We start from the raw sequence: 22,250 nt of genomic DNA, 5'->3' as shown, positions 1-22,250 counted from the left end.
GGGCATTGAAATCCTTCAAGATAGTGGAATTGTAAGGATGCCAAAACAGTTTTACCAGTGTGCAGACAGTTTGCAAAAGAAAGAAGAGCAAAGAGTCTGTTTTGGGGTGGGTTTTTTGGCACTTTCCAATGTGATTATCAGAAATAAAATGTACCAGTAGACAGCCAATCTTGGACTATAATTACATACCTTTGCAATTCATCAAAATGTCTTAGCTCCATATCCAAGCGTCTGACTCACTGCAATGCATAAAGGGTCTGAGACCTGCCGAAGGGGAAGAGAAACAAAAGTGCAATATGATCCTCCAGTATGCAAGATACTTTGGTTGGGCCAGACTTCGTGTTTAGATATACCTATGCAACTCCCAGAGAACAGGGTCTGAAACTATGCCTGTGAAAGCTTCATAGGCTGTGCATTGGGGTGGGGAGAGATAAAGCTTTCGACATCTTTCCTTCAATAGCACATGCATTAAAAGCCAAGATAACATATAGGAATCACTTGGCCTATCACCTGAATATGCAGCTGCTCCTGGAGCAGCTAATGAACATCCAGATGCAACACTACACCACAGTTTACAGCAAAAATGTAGAAGAATCATGTTCAATTGAAACGGTAAAGAGAATTTAGGTAGATCGAAGGTAAATTACAGAAGTTGGAATTTGCACAGGACACAGAATGGAAATCTTGACAGGTCAAATTCTAGCATGGTATACATAGGTAAAGTTCCTGTTGACTTCAACAAAAGCCATGGACATGCATTTAAGAGCAGAATTGTATCTAATATGTTTGTCAAAAGTATATATTACAGAAACAGGTAACAGGGTAGATTCTAACTAGTTCCAACATAGGACTCATTTGAGTAAAGCAATTAAGTATATGCTTAAGTGCTTTGCTGAATAGAAACCGTAGACTATTTTGTTTTCTATTCCTTTGGACAGAATACAAAGGAGAGCCCAACTGGTAAACTGACAAAAAACCTAAGTCAAAACTGAATAATGTCTGTGCAAGTACAGTAATGAACAGTATCACAAATCTTAGTGTTTTTCTGCAGAGTTATGATGCACTTGTGATTAAAGAGTTAATGAAATATCTCTAAGTAGTGAAGATTTTAGTTGTTTTTTTTTCCCTCCATCTGCTGGTTTTCAAAATCCTGATGCACAATCTCCTGATTTATGATTGTATGTAGAACTGACCTCAGGATATGCTCATTCAACAGTCCTATCAACCCCAGTACATATTTCACTAGTAGGGTCTAATTTGATTTTCAGGGCAAAGGAAGGAATGAACTAGTTCTTTTTGGGTCTGTAACCTAGAATACCAATTGTGCGCAATATCTTACCAGCAGGAAGATTAATAGCCTAAGATAGTGAAGACGACTGAGAAGCGCTATTTGTCTTTTAACAAACTATCCTTGCTAAAAGAAAAGAAGCTCTTTTCTTCCTTTTACAAATCCCTGAAAACAAACTCTGAGTTCTTACTATGAGAAACATATGCAGTGGTCTGGACAAAGGCTGTGGAACACACATGTGCTGCAACCTTTCAACTGGCAGCTGGAGATCTCAACATCTGCATAATCATGCTTATTTACAATAAGACAACAACTGCTGGAACAAAGGAATCCATATGTGAGTGTTTCAGAATGCAGACTCAGAAGAGTTTTTTTGGGATGGGGCTTGCAGAAATAGGGTTATGACACTATAGCATTTTTTTTACTTTGTTCTCAGGTACTTCCTCGACAGACCTGTGGCCTTTTCACCCACACAATTTTCTACAAGGAGTATCCTGGAGGCCCTCAAGAATTGGACAAAAGCATCCGAGGAGGTGAACTCTTCCTCACCATCCTCCTGAATCCCGTATGTACCTTGTTTGCTATCCTCTGCTATGTACCTTTGTTATCATTATTGGAGGTGCATGGGACAGAATAACCTGTGTAGTTTATTCAGTTCCAATAAATCAAATCATTTTGCTCAGAGGTGGTGAGCATTTAAAAGGAAATAAGCAAAAACTGTATTGTAAGGAGTAATGTGGATCCCAGGTGATACAGATCAGAAAAGTATGTTTATATTTTTTCCAAACAATATTTGTTTTCCAACCCGAGTGCTAGGAGACACTGAATATACTAAAGGGGACAAAGGAAAACAATGATGATGGAGAAAACTCCTTCTTTTCTTTCTTCCTCTCCTCCTCCTTGTCCCCCCCCCTACACCTTCCCTCACTTTTGGCTGCTTGAAAGCTGCACATCTTTCATCTCTCTCTGCTCCCACTGTATCCCCTAATAGAACTAACTACAGGAACAGGTTCATATGCATAAAATATTCAGATCAAGCTGCTAAAGAACAGTCAACCAAACCCTCTGATGCCACCCACTGAAACCTCGACTCCACACAGCATGTAGCCAGCTCTGTGTGTGGAGTTAAGCATGAACACAGGTAGAAGGGGAAAGAAGAGAGGAAATGAAGAGAAAAAATGGAAGCACGTGTGCATGAGCGTTGTGGGAGGGGGCACAGAATGTGGGTATGGTCATTAATCCATCACAATGAGGCTGCAGGATAATGTTTGGAGGGGGAATGACATAATTATTTTGTTCAGGTAGTAACATTTAATTTTTCTGACACTTTTTTTGTATGTAGTTTATAAAGAGTACAAGTTGGTATGGTAGAAAGTGTCCTAGTCACTCATTTGGGATGACTTGCATAACTATCTTCTGACTTCACTTCTCTTGACTAATAAAGTCATCCCATACAATGCTAATAACCCATCATTAATACACAATATTATCATATACATATGGCTCCACTTACCAAGAAATCAAGGATGCAAAATTGTGTTAATTCAGGCACTGGGAGGAATATCCTTTAAATTCCTTTAGGTTTTGGAGACAGGAACCTCTGTCATGAGTTGAGTTTTTTTCTTTTTAGTTCTTTAGAGCAGGGTTTCTCAAACTTCATTGCACTGCTTCAGCCTCAAGTTGGGGGGGGGGCCTGTAACCTGCGCCCTGCCACCCAGGGCTGAAGCCCTTGTATTAGGCTTTGGCCCCAGGCGGTATGGCTCAGGCTTCAGTCCCAGGTCCCAGCACATCTAATGCCAGCCCCTGCAACACCATTAAAATGGAGTCACGACCCACTCTGAGGTCCTGACCCATGGTTAGAGAACCACTGCTTTGGAGTCAGCTTCTGCTCTGAATTACACCCTTTTCAATCCCATCAGCTTTACTGGGGTTGGATAAGAGAAATTTTGAACCTGCTTATTAGATCACCTCCCCTTAATTTCTTTCCTGACCAAGGATATTCGTTGGGTCCCACCAGAATTCAATCCAAAGGATGAATACTGAGTTCCATTCAGCCCATTGTTCTCCCTTGGTTGTGGCCAGAATCAGTTTCCTCTCAGCAGTGAAAACTCCATTGAATAGTAAAGGAGCACTAATAGCATAAGAATGGCCCTACTGGGTCAGACCAAAGGTCCATCTAGCCCAGCATCTTGTCTTCTGATAGTGGCCAGTGCCAGGTGCCCAAGAGGGAATGAACAGAACAGGTAATCATCAAGTGATCTATCCCCTTTTGCTCATTCCCAGCTTCTGGCAAACAGAGGCTAGGGACACCATTCCTGTGCATCCTGGCAAATAGCCATTGATGGACCTATTCTCCATGAATGTATCTAGTTCTTTTTTGAACCCTGTTATGGTCTTGGCCTTCACAACATCCTCTGGAAAGGAGTTCCACAGGTTGACTGTGCATTGTGTGAAGAAATGCTTCCTTTTATTTGTTTTAAACCTGCTGCCTATTGATTTCATTTGGTGACCCCTAGTTCTTGTGTTATGAGAAGTAGTAAACAACACTTCCTTATCTACTTTCTCTACACCAGTCATGATTTTATAGACCTCAGTCAAATTTCCTCTTAGCCGTCTCTTTTACAAGCTGGAAAGTCCCAGTCTTATTAATCTCTCCTCATATGGAAGCCGTTCCATGCCTCTAATCATTTTTGTTGCCCTTTTCTGAACCTTTTCCAGTTCCAATATATTTTTTTTTTGTGATGGGGTGACCATATCTGCACACAGTATTCAAGATGTGGGCATACCATGGATTTATATAGAGGCAACATGATATTTTCTGACTTATTATCTATCCCTTTCTTAATTATTCCCAACATTCTGTTTGCTTTTTTTGACTGCCGCTGCACATTGAGTGAATGTTTTCAGAGAAGTATCCACAATGATTCCAAGGTCGTCTCCTTGAGTGGTAACAGCTAATAATTTAGACCCCATCATTTTATATGTATAGTTGGGATTATGCTTTCCAATGTGCATTACTTGCATTTATCAATTATAAATTTCATCTGCCATTTTGTTGCCCGGTCACCCAGTTTTGAGAGATCCTTTCGTAACTCTTCACAGTCTGTCTGGGTCTTAACTATCTTTAGTAATTTTGTATCTGCAAATTTTGCAACCTCACTGTTTACCCCTTTTTCATTTATGAATATGTTGAAAAGGACTGGTCCCAGAACAGACTTGTGCGGGACAGCACTATTTACTGCTCTCCATTCTGAAAACTGACCATTTATTCTTACCCTTTGTTTCCTATCTTTTAACCAGTTACCAGTCCATGAGAGCACCTTCCCTCTTATCCCATGGCAACTTACTTTGTGTAAGAGCCTTTGGTGAGGGACCTTGTCAAAAGCTTTCTGAAAATCTAAGTACACTATATCCACTGGATCCCCTTGGTCCACATGCTTGTTGACGCCCTCAAAGAACTCTAGTAGATTGATGAGGCATGATTTCCCTGTACTAAAACCATGTTGACTCTTCCTCAACAGATTATGTTCATCTATATGCCTGACAATATTGTTCTTTATTATATCAGTTTGCCCGGTACTCAAGTCAGGCTTACAGGCCTGGAATTGCCAGGATCACCTCTGGAGCCCTTTTTAAAAATTGGCATTACATTAGCTATTCTTCCGTCATTTTGCACAGAAGCTGATTTAAATGATAGGTTACAGACTACAGTTAGTAGTTCTGCAATTTCACATTTGAGTTTCTTCAGAACTCTTGGGTGAATACCATCTGGTCCTGGTGACTTATTGCTGTTTAATTTATCAAATAGTTTGAAAATCTCCTCTAATGATACCTCAATCTGGGACAGTTCCTCAGATCTGTCACCTAAAAAGAACGACTCAAGTTTGGGAATCTCCCTCCCATCCTCAGCCATGAAGACCGATGGAAAGAATTCATTTAGTTTCTTGGTAATGGCCTTATCGTCTTTGAGTGCTCCTTTAGCACCTCTATCGTCCAGTGGCCCCACTGGTTGTTTATCAGGCTTCCTGCTTCTGATATACTTTCAAAAAGTAATAGCAATTTTTTTTGTCTTTTGCTAACTGCTCCTCAAATTCTTTTTTGGCCTTTCTAATTATATTTTTATACTTCATTTGCCAGTGTTTATGTTCCTTTCTATTTTCCTCAACTTCCACTTTTTAAAGGAGGCCTTTTTGCCTCTCACTGCTTCTTTTACTTTGTTCTTTAGCCACAGTGGCTCTTTCTTGGTTCTCTTATTTTTTTTTCTTTAAATTTGGAATATACATTTTAGTTGAGCCTCTATTATGGTATCGTTAAAAATTTTTCACTTTGGGCACTGTACCTTTTAATTTCTGTTTAACCTACATCCTCATTTTTGTGTAGTTCCTTTTTCTGAAATTAAATGCTACAGTGTTGGGCCACTGTGGTGTTTTTCCTGCTACAGGGATATTAAATTTAATTATATTATGGTCACTATTACCAAGTGGTCCAGCTATATTCACCTCTTAGACCAGATCCTGCGCTCCACTTCGGACTAAATCAAGAATTGCCTCTCCTCTGGTGATTCCAGGACTAGCTGCTCCATGAAACAGTCATTTAAGGTATCAAGAAACTTTATCTCCGAATCCTGTCCTGCGGTGACATATACTCACTAATATGGAGATAATTGATTTCCGCCATTATTATTATTGAGTTTTTTATTTTAATAGCCTCTCTAATCTCCTGAGCATTTCACAGTTACTATCACCATCCTGGTCAGGTGGTCGGTAATATATCCCTACCACTATATTCTTATTATTAGAGATTGGAATTACTATCCATAGCAATTCTGTGGTACAGTTTGATTAATTTACGATTTTTACTTCATTTGATTCTCCATTTTCTTTCACATATAATGCCACTTCCCCACCAGGATGAGCTATTCTGTCCTTCCGATATATTTTGTACCCTGGTATTACTGTATCCCATTGATCAACCTCATTCCACCAAGTTTCTGTGATGCCTATTATATCAATATCCTCATTTCATACAAGGCACTCTAGTTCACCCATTTTATTATTTAGACTTCTAGTATTCATATTTAAGCTCTTTAAAAACTTGTCTCCTTTTAGCTGTCTGGCATTACATGATGCAATTGAACTGAGACTCTTTTTTATTTGAGTGTTTCAGATCAGACTCTGCCTGTATTTTATCATTTTCCATCCTCTCGTCCTCACTAGGAGATAGGAGAGGCTCTATTAACAGAGAATCTCTAAGGGATGTCTGAACTATGTGCTCCTCCGCACCACTCAGCTTTCCTTCAGCCCTTAGTTTAAAAACTGGTCTCCGATCTTTTTAACATTAAGTGTCAGCAATCTGGTTCCATTTTGGTTTAGGTGGAGCCCATCCTTCATGTATAGGCTCCCCCTTCCCAAAAGTTTCCCCATTTCCTAATAAATCTAAACGCCTCCTTCCCACTCTGTCTCATCCACACACTGAGACTCTGCACTCTGCCTGTCTAACTGGCCCTGTGTGTGGACCTGTGAGCATCTCAGAGAATGCTACCATGGAGATCCTGGACTTCAATCTCTTACCTAGCAGCCTAAATTTGGCCTCCAGGACCTCTCTCCTATCCTTCCCTTTGTCATTGTTACCTACATATACCATGACCACCGACTTCTCTCCAGCACTGCACATAAGTCTATTTAGATGTCTCGAGAGAACCTCAGTCTTCACACAAAGCAGGCAGGTCACCATGTGACTTTCCTGGTCATTGCAAAACCAGCTATCTATGTTTCTAATGATGAAATTGCCCATTACTAATACCAGTCTCTTTCTAGTAGCTATAGTTCCCTCCCCTGGAGAAGTATTCTCAGTGCAGGAGGATACCACGACATCATCTGGGAAGGAGGGTCCCAGCTATGGGATTGTTTCCCTCTGCTCCAGTTAGATGCTCTCCTTCCTGGGACTTTCCTCCTCCTCAACAGCACAGAGGCTGTCAGACCAGGGGTGGGACCGTTCTACTGTGTCCCAGAAAGTCTCATCTATGTGGTTCTCTTCTCCCTCAGCTCCTCCAGTTCAGCCACTGGCAAGCTTTCCCTTGCCTATGCCCAGAGTTTTCAGAGAATGCAGCAACTTTGTTTGTTTCATGGGTTGCAAAAATGGTAGAACAGCCTCAATACTTTTAGGGCTAAGGACTGTTGTTTTTTATAATCAGGCCATATATCCACAGCCTGTCTGGGACTTCTGGTTACCCCTGGTCAGGAGCGGCGCCAGGGTTTTTGGCACCCTAGGTGGGGGTCCTTCTGCACTCCCGGTCGGCGGCAATTTGGCAGTGGGGGGGAGGGCTTCTGCGCTCCTGGTCTTCAGGGCACTTCAGCAGCAGGTCCCGGAGCGAGTGAAGGACCCGCCGCAGAATTGCTGCCGAAGACCCGGAGCGCGGAAGGAACCCCGCCGCCGAATTACCACCAAGGGCGGCAAAATGTCGCCCCCCCCGCCCCCAAATCCTGGTGCCCTAGGCGACCGCCTAGGTCACCTAAATAGAAGCTCCAGCCCTGCCCCTGGTTAAAATTCTGCCACCAAACTGATGGGAAGGTTGGTCTGATTTCTCTGCTTTAATGGAGTTTGCTTTTTCTCTGCATACTACTAAATCATCCCTGCCAGACATGACTCATCCTTGGAGCTCATAAATATAATATATTCATTTGGACCACACTGCACCAAATGAAAGATAATTTCCAAAAAAAATCCTCAGGAAGATCTCCTGCATTAGCTCACTACCAGCTCTTCACCCCACTTCAAATTAAAACAGATGAACACTTTGCTAATATAGATACTCAAGATATTTTTGGACTCATGTGTAAATATATTTAGCATATGCACTTGATATAAGTTTGTTTTTTTCCCTTTCAACTTCCTTCCTGAGTCATGCTTTTGAGAAATGAATAGATTTCCCAGTCCTTCACCCCTGCATGCATCTCTGAAACAAAGGATTGAAAGGGAAAAATTGTTATAGGTTTACCAGTGGACTTTTGGCCCTTTTTGTTTGCATTTAGGTTGGAAAAGACAACAAGAGCAGTTGTTTCAGTTCAGGTTCTTCTCAAGTTTGGGTGAGATGTGGGATCTTTATGTAGATTCCTTTACTCCTCTGTAAGGGCCATTATGTAAAATGTTATTCACACCATGGAGCAGTTAATTACATGTGAAATCCCACTGATGTCAATAGTATTATTCCTAAGAGTAAATACTCATCTTTATCATTGAAAGGTTCATAATCTTCCTCTAAATTCTAATTAATCTGATACCTTGTTACTATTTAGCAACTTTACTACCCAAGATTTGGTTGATCATAAAGCTTGCTGTACTAATGAAACCAACTGAAAAGTTGTTTAGCAAATTAAACAGTAAAGCATTTGTTGGGTAACTGAAAACTTATTTGAGAGGGCACCAATTTTCACATAGGTATCATTTTAATTCATATTTGATTGGGGGCGGGGTTTGATGGGTATACAAATCTCAGACTGGCCTGGAAGGGATTAAAGAATAGTACTGTACCCAGGTAGCACCGCCCCTCCAGCACTCTGCAGAGCATGCTCAAACTGGAAACATGGTTGAAAAAGTAGCAACCCAACTTAGAAGGTGGAGGCTGGTGAAGAGGACAGATCTACCCTAAAGGCTTCTGACAAATGGGCCAGAGAAGCCTCCCTGAAGGAACAGGACTATACGCTGGGCCAGTTGGGGCTGGTGGCTTGGTTTCTTTTTCTTTTTTCTTTATCTAGGACCAGAAACTGAGGGAGGAAAGTTGCGATAGGAAGAGAACCAGGGATGGTAACTCAGAGGGCCCCTCTCAGAGGCCAAACCCTGCTGACCTTTCCAGGACCCTGGGTCAGAGTCTGGTGGAGTTGGCAGGCCCTGGATCCTCTCCCACTTCCCCCATGACTGGCTGGGTATTAACCATTACTCCATCCAGCCAACCATGGGCTCTATTAAAGTGTGATACAGTTTAACTGTGTATATTAATAGCTTTAGAAAGTCATAGAGTTCACTGATTTACCCTTTGTGTCTTACACTGAATTGCTGAATCTTTGAAATTCTCTTAAAAAAAAGAAAAGACAGTTGTAAATCAAGTCACCACTTTGTGCTTTGAAAGCCTATCTTCGAAACCAGGGGTAGTCACTGGGCAGAGCAGGGCCAACTCCGGACCACAGATGCTTTTCAACAGACCGTAAAAAATTTTTATTTACTTATTATCATTATTGTTATTGTTTTTGTATTTTCTCTGGAGTCTAGACCTTGACTATACCTTGACCAAGAAATATGGACCTTGGCAAAAAATGATTACCCCTGGAAAAGTAATTTTCCTATGTATGCTGGAGATGAAATGTAGGTGTTGTGCCCTTTCAGTGAATGGGATCACAGCCTTTTATTCATTTTTAACTCCTCTGAGTACTATTCCAGCATCAGCCTGTGTACTTGGTCAGAGGTAACTGATCAGAGACCTGTTGTGTAACATAGATTGCTGTGCAGAATCCTATTGGATCAATGGCTGTGGAACTGAAGAACATGCTCTCCTCCAGTGACTGAGAATGGAATTTAGATTTGATTTTGTCTTAGTTCTGTTGCTCTTGGATCCCTATTCATGCCAAACTTAATTTTGTTACCTAAGTTATCTACATGAAGGTCTGTCTCTCAGGAATAATTTATACCATGTCAGTGCGTGAATTGTCAGGTTGTCTTGTTTCTTTATTCATGATGCAGGTTATATTCAGCTGTTGTCCCAACAAAATAATTATTATAATGCTGACCCTGTCACCACCATTACAACTAATATGAAATATCACAAAGTGAAACAACGTATATACATGAAAAAGTTGAGGGTACTATGCACTACAGTGAGTCTTTATACTTTGGGTTCAAAGCCTTTTTAGTCTTCAGTATAAATGAGTTTTAATTGTACCAACGTTGTCCACCTAGTGGACATTTCTGCTGCACCAGAATAGTTGGATCTGAGAAGACCGTGGCTTAATAGTAAGGGAAACTACGGAAGTTGTCTGGGCTCTGTGTCTGGGGGCGACGGGGGACTGGACAGGTCCCCTCTTGGACTTATAGCCAATATTATTAGTCTCTTGCTTTTATAAGAAATACATTCACCTACCTAAAAATTTAACAAGGAAAAAAAGTTGCAGGAGTTTCATGGATTTACTGTTTCAGCAATAGCTTCAATCATTTCCAGGCAGTACAAGGAGCTACTTTACAACAGCAACATTTTGTGTGTAGGTGTGTGTAACGAAGTATGAAATGGTCATAGAGATGTTTATGCAAATATAATTTTCCAGCAGTCTATGTAATAAACAAGACAGCAATAAGATTATAGTGGTACGTTTTTTCTGCTGTAGATAAGATTGGGTCAGAATATTTGTTATTAATCTTAAACCCTCTAGTCTTGGATTTATTCTGTTCTACGTCAGATATTAAAATTCACTGCAAGCTCAAAATTACAAAATAAAACTATTTTTCACCCCACAAAAAGGCTGGCATAGATTGGTGTAGCTCTGTTAAAATCAGAGGAACAATGTTGATTTACCCCAACTGAAAATCTGTTCTTATGATTCAAAAAAGATGCATTTTTCACCGTATCTAGATTACTGATGGATGAATTTAGAAAGATTCCAAGATCTAGTTGTAGTCTGAACCTTATCCAAAGTATTTCAATATCTTGGATCTCCAAAACTGGAGTGAAAAGTGTTATGAGGCCATTCCTGCTCATGAGACTTACAGTTCCATTTAGCCCAGAAAGAGAAGAACAATTTTTTTTTTTTGGTTATTTCATAACATCCTCTTCCTATCCTACCTTAAGCCAGGAAATGAAGAAAGGCACAAAAATGAATGCTGACTAAGAAAATTAAAGTTTTTCAAACATAAAAAAAAAAGGTTGTTTTGAGATATGGGCAAAACTTATGGTTAATAGTTCATAACTCATTCACCCATCCCTAATTTTCATGAGCTGTGTCCTGCTGTGCAGCTGCCCTCCAACAATATGTCAGAAAAATGCCTGATCAGGTAGGGATGGAAGGAGGTAGTAATATTTCCTTGGCATCTATCTCTCATTGTTCCAAATCTACCCAAGCCCCTTCCATCATAGCTCTGTGGGATCGGGATTGCAAAAGGGATGTGTTTTGGTGGTAGGGACTCAGACTATGCTCTTAAAATTGAAAATTATGAAAATTCTGTTGCTCTGGTATTTTTACAGCCATCCCATCTCCTATTTACATATTAACTACTAATTCCAACACCCATTTCCCAGTATATAATGCTTTTATGTCCAACTACAAGTCTAGCCAAGTAAAACTGAGCCGCTTTTGATCACCTTCATTCAAAGGAGTAGGGGAAAGTAGTAGATAGAAATCTAAACATTATTTGAGACCTTCTGCAGCACTTTTTTAGGAGATGATCTGGGGAGATGTAATTGAACATTTATGCTCCATGAAATACATTTCTTTGACTTAAAGTGCATTAACTGTAACAGTGCTTCTTGAACTTTTTCCCCAAGGACCCCGTTGGCTTCTGACTACATGTCCTATACCCCTTTCATTTATGACACTACCTGTGGCTCTGGACCATCTGGGACCTAATCTACTTGTTGAGTTCATGACAGGACCTAAAGGGAAAATGCCTTAATGAAATACTAAAGGGGAACAAGCAGCTGCTGTTGCCTTTAAATCATTAAAATCAGAGACTTGAAATTCAAGTACTATACATCTCAGTTTACTCAGGAAAATTGCAGATATACCATTTGTGCTGATGCTGGATGCAGAAGTTTCAAACAAACTTTAAGAAAATGTGTTAATGATTTGAACAGGCCCTTTTCTGATGTTTCATGAAGGCTACTCTTTCCCCCAGACTGTAGTTAACAGAGAGGGTACAATTGTTTCTGAAGCAGCTCCCTGCCTCACCTCTGCCCAAAGAGCCCCCACTGCAACAGCTCCCAGCCCTGCAGTGCCCCCCCACCCACCCGCGACAGCTCTCTGTCTCCCCTCTGCCATGCTGCACCCCCTGCAGCAGCTCCCTGTCACCCGCCTCCGTCCAGACAGCCCCCCACTGCAGCAGCTCCCTGCCCCAGCTCACCTCCACTCCACCTTCTCCCCTGAGAACCAGACAGAAAACCAGACAAAACCGGACGTATTTCCACTTCTATCAATACCCCCACACCCCTTCACAACACACCTCTCAAGATCAATGGATTCTACATATGCCCATCACATGTACCACTTGATGTACCATCACATGTACCAAGTGATGTACCACTTCCCATGCACTAAATGCTCCAATAACAGCTATGTGGGTGACACTAGACAATCACTATGCTCTTGAATTAACTCAAAAATGGTACAAGACAAAAGCACCATATGACGCGTGGGTGAGTACTTTTCGCAAAGCACTCACTACATGCCTGACCACTCAGTCCTCATTCTCAAAGGAAACCTGCACAACATCTTCAAAAGATGAGCCTGGGAGTTTAATTTCATATCTTTGCTAGACAATCACGGATTTAATAAAGACACTGTGTTTATGGCTTATTAAAACAATCTGTAATCCACTAACCTCCTCTTTGTTGTTCTATGACTGCAGAGGTGCTAACTGGTCACTTCATCTTGAATGGTGTCTTACAGTATGTGTTAACTCATGCTGAACAAACAGGTCCATCTTGTATTTAGCTGTGACACTCCGAGTACCTTTTCCAGACTTGAAGAAGAGCTCTGTGTAATAGCAAAAGCTTGTCTTTCTCACCCACAGAAGCTGGTCCAATAAAAAATGTTACCTCACCTGCCTTGCCTCTCTACTATTCTAATTATGCCCCTGCTCTAATTCTCCTCCCCTCCCAGGCTTGTCATGCCAAACAGCTGATTTGAGTGGCAAGCCTGGGAGGTGGGAGAAGTGGAGCGGCACCGGCATGCTCAGGGGAGAAGGTGGAGCGATGGTGAGCTGGGGCGGAGAGCGGTTCCCCTGCACATGCCCCCCAACATTACTTGCTGTGGGCAGCCCTCACCACGCCTCCTCTGCCCCAGCTCACCTCCACTCCACCACTTCTCCTGAGCATGCTTTTGGCACCCCCAACCATTTGGGGCCCTAGGTGGCCGCCTAGTTCGCCTAGTGGTTACAGCAACCCTGCAACCACTCCAACTCTGCTCTCTATCCTAGCAGAAACTTTTCCCCTTTGCTTCACAGATCTTATGCAGGACACAGCAGTCAGTTATGAACATAGGGATATTTTTCTCACTGAGGTCTAATCTTGTGAGTGAACAACACCAGCAATCCTTCAAATGATCAAAGGCACATTCAACTGTCGTTCTGTGCCTGCTGAGCCTGTAGCTGAAGTGCTCCGCAGTGCTTTTGAGGTGGCTGGTGTATGCCTTCATGAATCATGGGAACAAAGAGTCGCCAGGATTACCACTGGCATTTCAACATCCCCAATGGTTATGTGCTGGTCAGGGAAGTCCCTACTTGCAGCTTTCTGAACACTCCTGTATTCTTAAAGATGTGAGCATCATGCACCTGCCCTGACCAGCTGACATTGATGCCAGTACAGTGTGTCCGGTGAGCCACCAGCATTTGCATAACCATAGAAAAAAAAGCCTTTCTGTTGATGTACACTGTGGCAAGGTGGTTAGATGCCAAAATAGGGATATAACTTCACCTTAGTTCAGGAATCCTATTGCTGCAAATCCATTCACTATGTCCTGCACCTTGCCAAGAATCACAGTCCTGCATAGTAGGAGACAATTAACAGCTCTGCACACTTACATGACAACTACCTCTACAGTGGATTTCCCAACTCCAAATTGATTCCTGATTGATTAGTAGCAATCTGGCATTCCAAGTTTTCACTGTGTAGTCACCACTCTCTTCTCAACTATTAGTGCAGCTCTCATTTTGATGTCCCTGTACTGGAGAGCTGAAGTGAGTTCAGCACACAGATCCAGAAATGTGGCCTTGTGTATCCAAAAGTCTGTACCCACTGCTTGTCATCCCAAACCTGCATTACAATGTGATCCCACCAGTCAGTGCTTGTATCTTGAGCCCAGAATCAGCTGTCCACTATCTCCAGCTGCTCCAGGAACATCACCAACAACCTTGAATTGATTCTTTTTATGTCCCACAATAAACTGGCTTCCAAGGAATCATCAAAGTTTGTAGTGTAGACATGACGTGTGTGTGTGTATGCGCACGTGCACATTTTACTAAGATATTTTAATTTTCAAACTAAGATCTGTATTTTTTTATGACATAATTAGAATAGTAGAGAGGCAAGGCAGGTGAGGTAACATTTTTTATTGGACCAGCTTCTGTGGGTGAGAAAGACAAGCTTTTGCTATTACACAGAGCTCTTCTTCAAGTCTGGAAAAGGTACTCGGAGTGTCACAGCTAAATACAAGATGGACCTGTTTGTTCAGCATGAGTTAACACATACTGTAAGACACCATTCAAGATGAAGTGACCAGTTAGCACCTCTGCAGTCATAGAACAAAAAAGAGGAGGCTAGTGGGTTACAGATTGTTTTAATAAGCCATAAACACAGTGTCTTTATTAAATCCGTGATTGTCTAGCAAAGATATGAAATTAAACTCCCAGGCTCATCTTTTGAAGATGTTGTGCAGGTTTCCTTTGAGAATGAGGACTGAGTGGTCAGGCATGTAGTGAGTGCTTTGCGAAAAGTACTCACCCACGCGTCATATGGTGCTTTTGTCTTGTACCATTTTTGAGTTAATTCAAGAGCATAGTGATTGTCTAGTGTCACCCACATAGCTGTTATTGGAGCATTTAGTGCATGGGAAGTGGTACATCACGTGTTGTGATGGGCATATGTCGAACCCATTGATCTTGCGAGGTGTGTTGTGAAAGGGTGTGGGGGTATTGATAGAAGTGGAAATATGTCTGGTTTTGTGTGTGGTGCTGCTTTGAGTTGGTCTGTGGGGAACTTGCTTCTGATGATGGAGAGATTGGAGGATTGTTTGAGACCAGAAGTAAGGATTCAGAAAAATTTCTTTCAGGATGTGATCCTTATTAAGTATGGGCTCTAATAATACCCTGTAAGTGTTCCAGTATCAGGTAGTAGGTGACAGCTGAGTGTGTGCAGTCTAAGGGTTCTCCCTCTCTGCCTCCCCAGTATTGAAGTAGATTCTTCTCAGGGTATTTGGGTGGTTTGTCCCATGATGGAAGTGTCCTTATTTGGTGAAGGAACTTTAAAATGTGTTAAGGTGTGTACCCTGGACTTTCTCCTTAGAGCATATTCTGTGGTGTCTGAGTGCCTGGCTGTAGATAACAGATTTTTTGATGTGTTTGTGGTGGTTGCTTGATCTGTCATGGTAAGTATGATGATCCGTGGTATTTTTGTATATAGTTGTCACTAAGCTCATCATGAGAAGCTTCTCATTAGTATTATTTTGCCCATTCCCATGATATATTTGTAAAATTCTTCTCATTCCTCTTAACATCTGTCTTTACACATGCGCACACACATACACACACCAACTTTAACTGACTGTGTATGCCTCCCTCTTTGCCATTCTTGGTACAGGTAAAAGAGAAGCTAATTAGCATTAAATTCAACTTTTAAGCTACCTGCTTCCATTTGAAACAGAGCTTTACATAGCTGGTCTAAGAATTGTGATGTGATAATCCCAGACTAAAACATTTTCAAAAAAGCACTCATGGTCAGGTCTGTCATCTACTATCCTCATTATCCTAAAGAGCACTAAGTTGGTGGAACTAATGGGATTAATAATATAAACTTCTTCTTTTGCTTTCAAAAAATGTAACCTGTAATAACATGAAAGGCTCTCTTTTTTTCATAACTGAGAGCTTTCTCCAAAAACTGGTTTTATTATTATAAGAATGTTTGCACTTCCAGTACAATAAAATGTAATGCAACCCTCACCCAAAATTGCAATACTTTAAATAGTAGAGGGTCATTTTCTAATTCAGCAACTCTTTCAGAGAATCTCATTCTGAAAACAGAAAATATTCCTTAAATTTGTACGTCCACAAACTAGCTTCAAAACCATGTATGATTGCCCTGTATTCCTAGATCAGTGCTCTTTCTTCAGTCACCAGAGAAGTGCTCAGACATGTTTAAAGCAGACTCACACACACTATACTATATATCACATCTTCAATGTCCACAAGGTCTCACAGTATCTGTTTTCACGCTCATCTCTCTTGCTTCACAGACTATAAAAGTCAGATTCATAAATGTTTAATCTACAAGATAAATTAATAAATATGGCTCTAAATATTATCTCCTCACAAATAAGAGCAAGAGAGCTATTTATCCTAAAATCTTTCTTTAAGCCAGCCAAGGATCACTTTATTAAGTCAGAAGGCTACAATAGAAGCAGCACTACTCTTGAAATCAACAGCCCATGTAAAAATAACTGTAGCCCTTTCAGAAAAAGTAGGAAAAACTGATCTGATGTTTCTATTATCGCTTAATTGGATTTCATTGCTACAACCCAGTGGTGGTTTCCAGCTCCACTTCATGATCCACAATCCAAAACCAGCCAGCTGCAAACCCATGCAACTCCTTCAGTGTGTGTTCCTTTCAGTCTACTGGCCCCCTGAAGCATTCTCCCTCCTGGCCTCCTGTCCCTCAATATTTCCCCATCACCTATTCCTCACCGTCTCACTCCAATCCATGCCTGGAGTCAGTAGCTTGTTAACCTACAAATATGTAAAATAATTTTAAACCTTGTGTGTATATGTCACCACAGCTCTTTACAAGTGTGAAACAAGTAATGGTCATAGCTAAAGGAGAAAAGTGAAAAAACAAGGAGAAATTAAACAAAATACAGCTTACTGACACTTCAAGGCACACCCACCTCTGTGTCTATCACAACCTTAATGTATTGAATTGACATTCTCTAAGTTTGGTTCACGAATTCCAGAAAGCAACAGAGGTATTTTAAACTTGATTCAGCCAGGCATGTGTGCTCATGCTGGGGTTTTGGTGTGTGGTGGGGGTGGGGAGGTATTACAGTTCCTCCTTCTTCCTAACCCAATGGCACACTTGAGCTGAGCTGGACAACTGCTTCCTCTTTCTTTTCTCCTTCTTTGTCATTCCATTGGCTCCTTTTTTATATATAACCTTGTTTTAATAAGACCTTCCACTCAGTGTAGGGTGTTGCAGGGTCTTCTTGCAGTTTTTAGTATGAGTTTGTAAGTTCCCCTCTAAATTCCATACATAAAATCATAGAAGATTAGGGTTGGAAGAGACCTCAAGAGGTCATCTAGTCCAACCCCTGCTCAAAGCAGGACCAACACCAACTAAACTCTGCACCGCTGCAGCTGCACCACTACAGTACTTCAGTGAAGGCACTACCTACACTGATGGGAGGGTAATCTTTTAATTTCCTAATGTGGGCCAGGCCTAAAAGTAGCGTATCCTCAGGCTAACAAAACAAATCACATTTGGAATTTGTAGACCAAGCCATTTTACAGACATTTAAAATCAAAAAGAAAAAAAGACAAGAAAAAGTTAGAAAATAATAAAAAGAAGAATTTAAGACAGTAATTTTAAATCCTATTTTTCTTTTTTTTACCAGACGTCCCTGAGAAGCTGTCCCTTGAGATGAGATGTGGCATATAAAATTTCAGAAAGATTGGTTTCTTTGCAAAGTTAGGTGGGGACAGTGAATGTCAGATTTATGACTGGAAGCTAACTTCAAACTCAGCTATGCAGGAGCTATGGCTAATTCATAGTAATATATATGATTATTCTAACTTTGCTGTGGGTGATCATTTTTTGTTCAAAGAAAGGCAAACTCTTTGTAAGCATCGTAGGACATTTTTAATTTTCAAGGCCACTTAAATATATTTACATTTTAAACATTTCACTGTAACTAAAGGTTTATTGTTCATTTTCAGTCTGTTAGATGTAGATTATGCATATCCCACATGTGCCATACTTAGAACACTTTGTTCATCTTATTTCCTAGTTCTCTCTCATCACTAAAACAGATGAGAATCACGCAGTATTGTTTCAAAATATTAAAAGTAAATGCAGAGAGGGGTTAATTTATGCTTTTCACAAGAGATTTGGGGGTATTATTATGAAATTTCTTGAGTGTTAGTAATATTTCTTTTTTATTTGCTTTGTTTCTCTGAGTATAGCTGCAGAAAGAATAATAAAAAAAAATAACCTTGGGCATTGTAATCCAAAAGTGATTCATAATGCAGTTCTAACCAGGGTCCTGCAAATAAAATGGTTCTGCATATCTTTAAAAAAAAAGAGATAGAAAAAAAAAAAGGACAGCAGTCAAAATACTCTTGAGTATTAAGAACCATTAGTTAATAGGAATCACTGGGCCTGATTGTGTGAGTTGAGGTGTTCAGGGAACCATAACATGATGGATGAAATCCTAGCCTTCCCTTAATTGATAGGAGTTTTCTATTGATTTCAGTGGGGTCAGAATTTCACCTAATGCAATTGAGAATCCTGATATATTTATGATCATTAAAACAAACAAACTAGAATTCTTTTTTAAAAAATTGAGCCTGATTCTCACTTACATTAAAGGCCCATTAGACTACTCTGGGTAAAGGGTCCTTAATGTGGATGTAAAATACACCTGGGTAGTGTAAATTGCCTTATAATAAGAAAGAATTAGGCCCATACTATAACTAACGCAAACTAAGGCCCTGATTCTGCAGTCCAGTCCACTCCACTTCAGCGGCCCCCCAGTGGAGGTTATCTCAGGAGTAGCCAGTGCAGAGCAGCTTTCCTGTAACACCAGTCCAAGTGATAGAATTAAAGGATACATGTACATTGTAATAAAAGATCCATGGCATAGCTGCGATTAGCCCGGCTCATCTGATTTGGCTTGTGGGTCTTGGGTTGCAGAGCTAAAAATTGCAGTGTAGACATTTGGGCTTGGGCTGGAGCCCAGGTTCTGGAACCCCACGAGGCGGGTAGATCTCATAGCCTGTATGCCTACAATGCAACTTTTAGTCCAGCAGCCTTAACCCTACGTGCCTAAGCCAGTTGACACAGGCTCTGAGACTTGGTACTGCGGGGTTTTTATTGCAGTGAAATGTACACAAAGAAGGCAATCCTTACATTTTGCATGAAGAAGAAACAGATTCAACTGAAAACTGTAATAGTGTTGTATTTCTGTTTTTGCACACAAAACACCAAAACCTTACGTACATGTGGCAATACAAACACTTTCATTTTTTTCTGCCATGACATATATTTCAGTTCAATGCAACCAACTTTCATTTGTATTGAAAGATAGCACACTACAAAAGAACTCTTATCTCCTGCACAATTACACCCCCTTCTCAGGATATCGCCTTTCACAACAAGAAGTCCTGTAAGTGCTGATAACATGATAGAAAAATTATGGTGCAAACATGAAAGTTGAGGCGACTTTATCGTCCAACTCCAGGTGCATGATGTAATCTGTTTCCTCCTTGCTCAGGCTTTTTGAACAATTTTTCTTTATAAACCTTTATTTCTCTCTCTCCCTCCATTCCACCAGCCCAACTCTAACTGGAGAGAAGTTGTACAGCAAAGTATTAGTCTGCAGACTCGTGCCTTTAGCAGCATCATATTTTGAAACTAATTAACTTCCAACTCAGAGCATAGAGAAAATCTCTCAAGGATAATGTGCATTCTTTCTTCCTTTCTTACAAATTCCATTACGTAACATTTTCCATTTTTAATAGAAGCTCACACTTCACCACATACTTGAAAGTACTTCATCAGAATTAGTTACAAGTTATGTGATAGCAGACATACTAATAAATAACTGTGTCAACTAGAGGATTGTTGGATTAAAAAATGGTTACCTTCAAGCACACACTATAAACTAATTCATTAAAGTGTCAGAAACAAACCTTTAAGGTAAAAAAGAGCTGATTCAAAATTCTCTGATTACCAAAAATGAATTCTTAATAGAAGTAAATGGACAAGAATAAAATTGCAACTGCTGTGTTCACCATTCAAAATTAATTTGAAAATGGCTGATTTCAGAATATTATATCCTCTAGTGAACTGATTTTTCCCCCTGAATCCAAGAGTGGAGAATTAAAGTAACTCAGAGGTTTGTTTGCTCAGAGTAGGGCACCAAAATGGATTAATCAATCATCATTTATAGATACTGTATAACATGAAGCAGGCAGCTTTTCATAAAAGTGCAAGAATAGCAACCTGACAATGGGAGAGTTATGCAAATGGATGATATATCTTCTCTATCTCCAGTTTATATCAACTTACTTGAGATTTCTTTCTCTGTAGTTTAAAAGAAAACATCCTTGGTGAAAAAACTTAATCAGTGTTTAGAAGAGGTATCAGATTAAAGGGGCTGATTTGTAGTTGTTATGTAGCCATTTATATGCTACCTAGAGACTTGTACAATATTTTCATTGGGAATACTAGTGTACTTCAGAGGGACTTCCACACCGAGACAACAGAGTGCTGCATTAGTGGCAGCAGATGTAATTCATTACATCATTCAAAACACCATTAAAACCAGGTCTTATTTATCACTTCAATTTTAGCAGTGCTTAATTTTTGCCAGGGCTGAGCCCCAGCACCTCTGGGCTTCCCACATTAGTTGTGAAAGTCAAAAAAATTGCTTGAGCCCCAGCACCTGCTTGAGCTCTGGCACCTCTTTCATTATAAATTAAGCACTGCATCTCAGACATCTAACCATGGATGTACTGCTGCCAATTCAAATTCAATATAACAAAAACTGAACTCATTTTCCCCCTCAACCCTCCCCTATTATGTCAGGTATTCACCCTACAACATGTCTAAAACATGTCCTTTCCTCATCAGCAATACTGCCAAAACTCTTGTTCATACCTTGGTCATCTTTCACTTTGACTACTATGTCCTTTGTCCTCTCTAGTTTCCCTGCTGCTCATTTGATCCCTTCCATCTCATGCAAACTCCTGCTGCTAAAATCATTTTCTTCTTTGGCTGCCCTGTTCATATTATTCCCTTCTTTGAATCTCTTCATTGGCTCCTCTTCATTTTTCATCATCAGGTTGAAATTTTTCATACAATCCTTAAGAAACTGCACAGTGCTGCTTCTCTTTACCTCTGTGCTCATCCCTGCTCCTCCTTTTGCTTTTCTCTCCCTTTCTATGCCTTGTTCCTCCCACTCTCATCTTTGGACCTTATTCTAAAATCAGTGGCCCTCGTACTAAGTAGTTTTCCTTTTCAAGCACCTTCTCTTTCTTTAAATCTCTCCTCATAATTTGCGTCTTCTACAAAGTCTTTCAAGAATCATCACTGAAAGATTCCTCCACTACCTGAAGCTCCTGCCAGCATCTGATCATTGAATATATCTGTCCTGTTTTGTCTGTAGTGAATTGTAAGCCTCTTGAGCTGGAAACTGTGGGCCTGTCTTCCTTTCTCTTACACTGTTGTAAATCAGGAGTAAAGGTTCAATTCAATGAGTTACACTAGTGTAAAATATATGTAAGTCAAGGGAGAATCATGCCCCATATCTTTCTCTTTATTTATACAACAACAAGCGCACTGTTGGGGCATAAGAAATAATAACATTCACCTTGTCTCAGAGCAGTTGGTTATATGCTATTCTCACTGGAATGCCCTTTCACTCTGGAACATTCTCGGGAACTTTAGAGTCAGACATAGATAGCACTGCATATATATATTGGTAAGAGAGAGAGGGTGACTCAGAATAATATGGTTTGCTATTTCTAGGTTAGTGATTCTAATTTAGGCCAGGTCCATATTGATGAGGACTTAAAATCGCTACCTGGCTGTTCACTAGTCAGTTTAAAATGAAATGGTCACCTCAGTCAAGCTTTTGGTAGGAATGGACATATTAGTTCAGATAAAATAAGAATCACCCCCCCCCCCCAACTCTTTAGCCAAAACTCAAAGCCAGACTATTTTTTAGGTTTCCAAAGTTCAGTGAACTTTATTCCTAAACTCTTTTGTTTCAATGTACCT

The 22,250-nt window shown here is 40.5% G+C and overlaps 1 protein-coding gene across 5 annotated transcripts in view; it reads left to right on the top strand.

Annotated features, from left to right (window-relative positions):
- LOC116825362 (bifunctional heparan sulfate N-deacetylase/N-sulfotransferase 4) overlaps nucleotides 1–22,250 on the top strand; it is a 246,557-nt gene that overhangs the window by 171,419 nt on the left and 52,888 nt on the right. For all 5 annotated transcript variants that reach the window (XM_075066250.1, XM_075066246.1, XM_075066247.1 and 2 more), the window contains one exon: nucleotides 1,725–1,853. In XM_075066250.1, the coding sequence (XP_074922351.1) occupies nucleotides 1,725–1,853 (129 nt within the window). The remainder of the gene's footprint in view (nucleotides 1–1,724; nucleotides 1,854–22,250) is intronic.

This window comes from Chelonoidis abingdonii, chromosome 5 (assembly GCF_003597395.2).
Source record: "Chelonoidis abingdonii isolate Lonesome George chromosome 5, CheloAbing_2.0, whole genome shotgun sequence".
Classification (NCBI taxonomy): domain Eukaryota; kingdom Metazoa; phylum Chordata; order Testudines; family Testudinidae; genus Chelonoidis; species Chelonoidis abingdonii.
This window is presented reverse-complemented; position numbering and strand designations above follow the sequence as displayed.